General features: G+C 40.5%; 1 protein-coding gene across 1 annotated transcript; it reads right to left on the reverse strand.

Moving 5' to 3' along the window:
* Positions 1 to 6,091: 6,091 nt before the first annotated feature.
* LOC102753692 (chromosome unknown open reading frame, human C4orf36) lies at positions 6,092 to 8,663 on the reverse strand. The gene is made up of 3 exons (XM_006767194.1): positions 8,602 to 8,663; positions 6,456 to 6,610; positions 6,092 to 6,225 (listed from the first exon to the last, which is right to left on the reverse strand). Exons 1-3 carry the CDS (start codon positions 8,661 to 8,663, stop codon positions 6,092 to 6,094), a joined length of 351 nt encoding a protein of 116 aa, XP_006767257.1.
* Between the last annotated feature and the right edge of the window lie 159 nt (positions 8,664 to 8,822).

The following is an 8,822-nucleotide window of genomic DNA, read 5'->3' on the forward strand; positions in this document are numbered from 1 at the left end:
TCAGCAACCCCTCTCTACCCCTGAAAATCAAGGGGGAAATTGCCAGCTTTGTGGCCCAAGATCATGTGCAAGACTAGCGGTCCCATCTTTTCATTGTATATAAAGGGTGTCCCAAAATTCACGCAAAATTTGAGTTTTACGCCATTTATAGTTAATGGTGCTCGCTAACGCAACATGATAATCCAGTTTTTTGTGCCTAAATTGCAAGATATGGATGTGGACGACATGTGGTTTCAACAAGACGGTGCCACATGCCATACAGCCTGAGAAACAATTCAATTACTGCATGAGTCATTTCCTGGTCTTGTAATTTCCCGTTTTGGTGATCAGAATTGGCCGCCCAGATCATGTGCTTAATGCCGTTGGACTTTTTTCTTTGGGGTTTTTTGAAATCTAAGGTTTATGCCAACAAGCCCACGACCACCCACGCCTTGAAGGAGGAAATTGAGCACTGTATCAATGAAATTCAGCCACATTTATGCAAAACGGTCATGGAAAATTTCAACAAAAGAGTGTGTATGTGCCAGCAAAGCCGTGGAGGCCATTTACCCAATATGCTATTCCGTACATAACCCTATACTGTATACTTTATGAATCAATAAAAAATTTACAATTTTTAATTATAAACCTCTGTTTTCTATCAAAATTCCTTCTTGCGAGAATTTTGGGACACCCTTTATCGATCCTGTTCTCTCTCCATCATGGTACATCAACTGTGCTAGGGTCAATGGCATATTATTTAACCATTGGTTGCAAGATCCAGAATAAAGATAAGGACTATGTATCACCCTGAAATCCTAGGCTTGGTCCTGATGCAGTAGCTAGATACGATTTTGAGGGATCAGTGAGTAGGTTTACGTATATGGAAAGAAGGGTGTAAGTGAATATGAGTAGCCTAAAGGGTACTGGAGAAATCTGTTCATTGTTACCCAGCATTCATTTCCCTCTTGTCATGGTAACAATAGTCTGCATTTCTTTTGGGGAAATGCCCCACCCATGATTCTCAGCCATGCAATGAGACCTCACCTTCTGTTTTAGCAATGTGCCCTGAGTAGATTAAACCAATCAGTTAAGTCAGGGTTTCTCAGCCTTGGCATTATTTTTTGTAATTGATTTCAGAGAGGAAGAGAGAAGGAGAGAGAGATTGAAACTTCAATGACGAGAATCATTGATTGGTTGCCTCCTGCACGCCCCCCACTGGGATCGAGGCCCCAACCCAGGCTTGAGCCCTGACCAGGAATTGAACCGTGACCTCCTGTTTCATAGATTGACACTCAACCACTGAGCCACATTGGCCGGGCATTATTGATATTAGGAGCTGAAGAACTCTTTATTGTGCAGGACTGTCCTGTGTATATATTTAGCAGCATCACTGGATTCTACCCACTAGATCCTTTATGATACCACAAAGTTAAGATAACTAAAAACATTTCTATGATGTGAAATGATTACCACAATAGGTTCAGCTAACATCCACCTTCTCATATAGATACAGTAATAGGAAAAGAAAAGGGAAAAAATTTTCTCCTTGTGATAAGAACTCTTGGGATTCTTTCATTTAAGTACCTTACAATATATAACGGAGCAAGGCCAGCTATAGATGCTGTGCGTATATCCTCAGTAACTTATTTACCCTATAACTAGAAGTTTGTACCTTTAGACCACCTTCCTCCAATTAGGGTTCCTGATTTCAAAAACACTATTAAGTGGTATATTTTATTTAGTACTTATTAAACACCAGGAATTTCTGGGATAAGCCTCACAGCTCTATGAGGTAGTATATGTTAGGATAAAGATGAAATTAATGTAATAAAGAAATCCCACAATGTCGTGGCTTAGAAAACAGACATTTTTCTCATATTCAACAGTCTTTTTAAAAATTTTTTATTGATTAAGTTATTACATATGTGTCCTTATTCCCACATTACTCCCCATCCCCCCACTCATGCCCTCACCACCCTGTTGTCTGTGTCCATTGGTTAGGCCTATATGCTTGCGTATAAGTCCTTTGGTTGATCTCTCCCCCTTCCCCCTTCCCTCCCTTACGTTCCCTCTAAGGTTTGACGGTCTGATCGATGCTTCTCTGTCTCTGGATCTATTTTGGTTCCTCAGTTTATGTTGTTCATTATATTCCACAAATGAGTGAGATCATGTGATATTTATCCTTCTCTGACTGGCTTATTTCACTTAGCATAATGCTCTCCAGGTCCACCCATGCTGTTGCAAATTTAAGTTGTTCAGGTTGGGGAAAGTCCACACAGGTATTCAAGGGTCCAGGCCCCTTCTGTCTTGTTCCACCATCACTGTCTCATGTTCTATGTTATCACTGTTTATGTGGTCAAGCTGGATGACCACCACATCAGGGTTCGACTCACCAGTAAAAGGTAATGGAGGAGGTATACACAATGCCTTTTAGGGTTCAGATTTGAAAGTGGTGCCCCGCACTGCTACACATTCCATTGGCAAGAACTTAGACACAATTATAAGTCAAATAACAAATGTGCCCTGCACAGTCATGTGCTCAACTACAGCACTACTATGAACTGGATGTTTGTGTGTCCCCTGAAATTAATGTTCAAGTCCTAATCCCCAGTGTGATGGAATTTGGAGGTGGGGCCTTTGGGGAAGGTATTTAGGTCATGAGGGTGGAGCCTTCATGAGTGGAATCAGTGCCCTTATAAAAAGAGAGAGTCTCATTCTCTCTCTCTCTCTCTCTCTCTCTCTCTCCCTCCCTCCCAAGTGAGAACACAGCAAGAAGGTGGCAGTCTTTAAACCGGGAAGAGAGCCCTCACCAAGAGCCTGACACTGATCTTGGACTTCCAGCCTCCAAAACTGTGAGAAATAAATGTTTGTTATTTAAACCACCCAGTCTTTGGTATTCTTTTATAGCAGCATGAACTAAGACTAACACTGTAACTATAAAAGAAGGGGGAAATAATTTTGGTAGAAAACTAGCAGCCTCCACATTCTGTCATGTTACAAGTGAGAAAGACAAGGTGCAAAGAGCTAAAGTAGCTTGCTCAGGGTTTTATGGCTGGCAAGGGGGCCCAGAATGCAAGCAGTCTAATTTCAGAGCCCATGTTCTTAAACACTGCATCACCATTTTTCAAATATTTGAACCAGACCTAAAATAAGAAAAGCATTTTACCTAGCAATCTGGCACACATATGCTCATATCTACGTATGTTTATATGGGTATGTGTTTCATGAAACAATCCTTACCCTTCCAATAGTCAATGAACTCTGATATTTTAATTCTATATTATTTCATTTTTTAAATGTTAGACTCACAAAATTGATTGCATAGCCCTCCAGGGTGTTGTGATTGACAGTATGAAAAGTGCACTCAATTTTAGTAGGAGAATTGGAAGTCATTGGATGGTTATTGGAGACCTCCCAGCATGACCTGTGTGAAAAAAAAGTCTGGAGAATAAGGTTCAGAACACAGGTAGGCCTGGGGACTCCAGGAAACCTGGAATCGCAACTAACATCTTGTCATGGGAAGGGTCTATTAAGATGCACTTGACACCACTGTTGATGTAACTTCCACCCCTGCAACTGGGAGCTGGATACCATGGCCATGATCACTGGAATGAATTCCAAACCAGCTTGCCTCCTGTGTCTCACTCCAGAGCCCACGTCCCAGGAGGGAGCAGCCAGCTGGCACGCTTTGACCACAGATTTGCCCCTGGGCTTTGAGGATCAGGCAGAGCAAAAACCTGGCTTTTCAGCTCATAAAACCACAAAAATTAGGTTAGATTCTGGGCAGCTCAAAAATTAACAAACAAAAAGCTAATGTGCAGCATACTCCTAAACCACCGGAAGAAGCATTGGTACAGCCACTTGAGGGGACAATTTGGCATTATTTTGTAGAACTCAAATAAGTATCCTATATCACAGAAATTCATTTTCTAGGCTTAGAGTCTGAATGGAAAGTCCCACACAATGTGCTTAGAGACTTGTCTAAGCATGTTCACAGAAGCATTGTAATATTGAAACCCGGAAACAACATAAAGACTTATCATTAAAAAATGAATAGGGCTGGGTCCATTGATCATCTTTAGATCCCAGCACCAAGCACTGCTGACAGATTATCAGAACCAAATAAATTCTTGTTGAAATGAACTGTAACTAAATGAACTACCAATCAGAACTTATCTGGAGAGCCCAGTCGGTGTGGCTCAGTGGTTGAGCATTGACCTATGAACCAGGAGGTCACAGTTTGATTCCCGGTCAGGGCACATGCCCGCATTGCGGGCTCAGTCCCCAGTGTGGCGTGTGCAAGAGGCAGCCAATCAATGATTCTCTTTCATCGCTGATGTTTCTATCTCTATTCCTCTCCCTTCCTCTCTCTAAAATCAATAAAAATGTTTTTTTTATTTCAGAGAGAGGAAGTGAGAGAGAGAAACATCAACGATGAGAATCATTTGATCGGCTGCCTCCTGCACGTCCCATACTGGGGATCAAGCCTGCCACCCCAGGCATGTGCCCTGACAGGAATCAAACTGTGTACTCCTGGTTCATAGGCCAATGCTCACCCACTGAGCAACACCAGCCAGGCTATTATCTTAATTTCTTTAAAAAAACACACACACACATTTGCATAAGACAGTAGTAGAAAGAAAATTCTAGGTTTTAGTTAATGGGTCTTGGTTCTAGTCCTCTCTCCACTTTCCCTGATGTCCTGATTCGTTGTGTATCCTTGAGAAATTTCTTAATTTCAGTGGAACTCACTTTGTTTCCCTTTTTAAAAATGTATATTAAAGGGTAAACTAAATATTTGTGTTTAAAAACAGTAGTTCTGTATACCCCTGCCACTCATTGCCACCTCTACAGCGGCAACTAATTTCACCTCTTTCGCCTATTTTGTTCTTTACCTCCATGTCTGTAAGTCACATTTTGGTACTGCTACTACTTGATTTTTCCTTTTTAGGCATAATCTATTGACTTCCCTGTATAGAAGATAGCATTTTGCTTCTATTCTTTCCTCCACCATCACCACACATACATACCATTTCCATATGTACTTCCTCTTATGAACTTTTGATCATGTGGAAATTTTCAATGAATAATCAATACATGCATATTGAGTGCCTACATGAATTAGGCATTCAGATAGGACTTGAAGTGCTAACTTAAGAAACAAGATAGCCAGGTCTAAAGTATGTACTTTTAAATACTATGTCGCAATGCCTTTCATGATGAGGTGAGATACTAGAAGCACCTAAAATGCCTACTGAATCATCTAACACTAAATTGTGCTTAAATTTAACTATTACATCCAAGTGTGCTTTATTGAATTCAAATGCTAGGAAAATTGGTTCATGCAAATCCAATTCTTTGCAGTCAATCATTCCTTATTCTCCAGCTACCCTGTACAAATAAGAGTTTTCCTCATAATAAGGTCTTTGCCTTTTCACATCACTATAACATATGTGTTCTGCATGCTCCAGAGACACAATATGAAATTAGGCAGAAGGAAAACGACCATTTTTAAAGATAACAAAACCTAAGCAAGTTCTACTTGCTACTTTAAAGTACTACATGAGAATAATAGTGAAATTTCACTGAAAATTGGGAACTGGGGAGCTACTAAAAAGAAATCGACCATTTTTCTTAAACAAACAAAAGTTTTTAGTTTATCATTTTTAAAAGAATTTCTTGCCCTGGGCAGCTGATCGATGTTCTACTCTCACATTGATTTTTCTTTCTCTCCCTCTCTCTCAAAATCAGTATATATATTTCTCTCTCTCCTTTTTGGTGCTTCCTTATGATCTCATAGATGCAATTTTAAATGTTTTTCAAAATAATGTCTCGACAAGGAGTTTCCTCTTCCCTTTGAGCAAATGGACAAAAATCAAAATGCACAGCACACGTGATTCTATTCATGATGCAGTTTTCATCTACTTACCATGCTGTTGCTTGCGATGCAATGGAACAAGGAGGTCTGTCCGAGCTGCCCACTAACCCACCTGAGCTGGCTCACCACAGCGGCATTCAGATGCCCGCACGGAACTTCACACAGTGGAAGGCTACAGCCCTCTGTCCCCCATCAGACACGGAAAGCACAGATTAGATTTCAAGGCAATTGTCATTTAGGCGGAAGAGGTCTTCTCAAACCAACTTGCTTTTCCCTTAGGGCAAGCTGAATTTCCTTTTCTGCATTTTCCTGACATTTCACATTATTTAAGCGCTTCATTTCAATATCCCTTTCCATTTTGACATCTAAAAAAATAAAATACATGAAGCAATCCAAAGACAGTTTTTACCAGGCATAATTTAGTCAAAACTGAGTATTTATCATCCAGCACAATTCACATTCTTGAATACTAAACAAGAGAGGGCTACACATATAGAGAGGGGTATGGATGCAAATGAACATATTTAAACATTTATCTGACAATAAGCAAAAGACAAATTTTGCCATATATTAAAGTAGCTCTTATTGAACATACCTTCTGCAGAAGGAAGCAGAAGGTCCCTCCTGATTTTAGACTTTCTGAGGTATATAGGGCCACCATAGGTAATTTCTTCCAAGAAAGGAAATTTGATTTCGCTTAGTTTTTGGTACCAGATCTCTGTAAGCAGTGCAAGATCCCAAGGTTGCTGTCTGGAGCAAAAATTCATTAATTCACTCAACAAATATTTATTAAGCATCTACTATGGGATATATAGAAGACATCATATTAATTCTCGGTTCTGATTTCCACTATACATTTTAGTTTACTGGGGCAGACTCAGGATTTTCCAGACTTGCAAATCTAGCTAACCAGGAGAAGGAGTTTTATATTGATACCTTTATATCTTTAAATAATGTAAAGGTTTATTGAAAAACTTCCATAAATTATAATGACAGCAACTTTTATTCACAATACAGCCTCCCTGGAGGCAATCCAATCTTCCCATGTCTTTTAAAAGGATGTAGTCTTTTATGGCTGATGAGGAATATGGCCACAATAGGGGAGGAACAAAGGGAATAATCATGCACTGAGCAGGGTGCGTGGCATAGACTGAGACTTTGAGTGTGTGATCTTATTTTAATCCTACGGCCACTACACAGGTGGACAGGGAAATTGAGACTCACCAGTTCATTCATTAAGAACCAGAGCTGGTACCTAGCCTAGGCTTACTTATTTTGAAGCACCAGTACCAAGAGAATCCTTAGAAAACTGGAGGAGATGAAACCCTAAACTAAGATACTTAAAATAATCACTATGAACTGTAACTGAGTAGCTTTATGTATTCTACTTAGGAAATGTAAAGTATCAGCAACAGGCAGTGAGCTGTTTCTTGTCTACAGTCAATGTGAGCTCATATGCATGACAAAGGGGATCCACCTGCTCTGGTGGGAGGGGTGGGGGGACGGCATTACACACCTGCCCTGCTTTGGTTTTCCACCTCCAGCTTCCTTGCTACTTTACCATCTAACTTTAAGGAGTGACTTGAAGTCTGCAATTATTATAGACGGACTTGAACAAGTGCACTAAGACATCTACAAGAGTGCTCACTGATGCACTGTTTGTCAAAAAAAAAAACACAACACCACGGAAATAGCTTTAATATCTATCAACGAGCCTGGTTAACAAACATGTAATGAGGTACATACATGTAGTGAAAGAATAAGGTATATCCTTATACGTTGATTTGGAAAGAAGAGCAATAAATGAGCTAACATTTGTCTAGCACTTACTACAAGTAGCTAGGCGTTGTTTAAATTGGTTTACACACATGAACTCATTTAATTACCAGCGTAACCCTACTAAATAGTCAGGAGCTGTTATTATCCTCATTTTACAGATTAGGGGACAACAACAGAGAATGACTTGCCCAAGGTCATGAGGCTGTAGGTCACGGAGCTGGAATTTGAACAAGGAAAGTCAGGCTTTAGAATCTGTGCTCTTAAGCACTAGGCTTTACACGATCTAGTGGGGTAGGGAGCAACGTTCAATATAATCCCATTATAAGGACACGTGTGTGAATATATGTGTGTATGTGTACGTGCATCCTGTGCAACAGACAAATTCTAGCACTATCTACAGAGGTATGTTAAGGTGGTGGGCAACAGTAGAAAGCTTTTAGGAGACTTCTAACCCTGTCCCTTAGATCCAACCATTTTTCCGAACCTGTTTTCTTATTTGAAAGTGTTCTTTTGTTGTTAAGATCAAGTAACAACCATGGAGCGGAGTGGGAAACTCAGAGGGAAGGCAGGGGAGGGTGTGTGAGCAGGAGATAATCAACCAAGGACCTTCTATGCATACACGCATGGCCCTGGACACAGACAGTGGGGCAGTGAGGGCCGAGTGGGGGGAGGGGAGCTGGAGGAGGTAATGGGGGGAAAGGGGGACAGTATATGTAATACTTTAAACAATAAAGAATTATTTTTTAAAAAAAGATCATGTAATATTATTTATAAACTCATGTCAAAGCAGTTCCCTTAAAACAAACAAAAAAAACCAGTATCCAGACACCCGAAAACGCCTCATACAGGCTGGTATCTATGTCATGGGGAACATAAGGGTGTCCAGTATTTTTATTTAGCAAGGACACCCCACCCACCACCCACCACCCCAAGTCAACGCTTACCCTCATGAAAATACTTACACTGTAAAGCTGCCCCGCAGAATGTTTTTCACCGTGTTCTTCCTCGGCAGGCCGTAAGCCATGGTCAACTGCTAGCGCCTAATCTCCCAACACAGGTGCCTTTGGTGGTAATGACGCGGCTGTTCTGCTCACTTGGCCTGAAACGATTGCAATACACCTAATGAATGGCTTTCACTTGACTCTTTTTTAATGTTCAAATAATAAAAAGATTCAGAAAAGGC

The sequence above is a fragment of the Myotis davidii genome, unplaced genomic scaffold (genome assembly GCF_000327345.1).
Source record: "Myotis davidii unplaced genomic scaffold, ASM32734v1 scaffold662, whole genome shotgun sequence".
Classification (NCBI taxonomy): domain Eukaryota; kingdom Metazoa; phylum Chordata; class Mammalia; order Chiroptera; family Vespertilionidae; genus Myotis; species Myotis davidii.

Coding starts and splice junctions, on each gene's coding strand:
- LOC102753692 (XM_006767194.1), bottom strand. CDS start 8,663: ATGGCTTACGGCCTGCCGAGGAAGAACACGGTGAAAAACATTCTGCGG. Junction 6,611..8,601: donor CTGCGGGGCAGCTTTACAGT/GTAAGTATTTTC, acceptor TTTTTGCTCCAG/ACAGCAACCTTGGGATCTTG. Junction 6,226..6,455: donor TCTGCTTCCTTCTGCAGAAG/GTATGTTCAATA, acceptor TTATTTTTTTAG/ATGTCAAAATGGAAAGGGAT.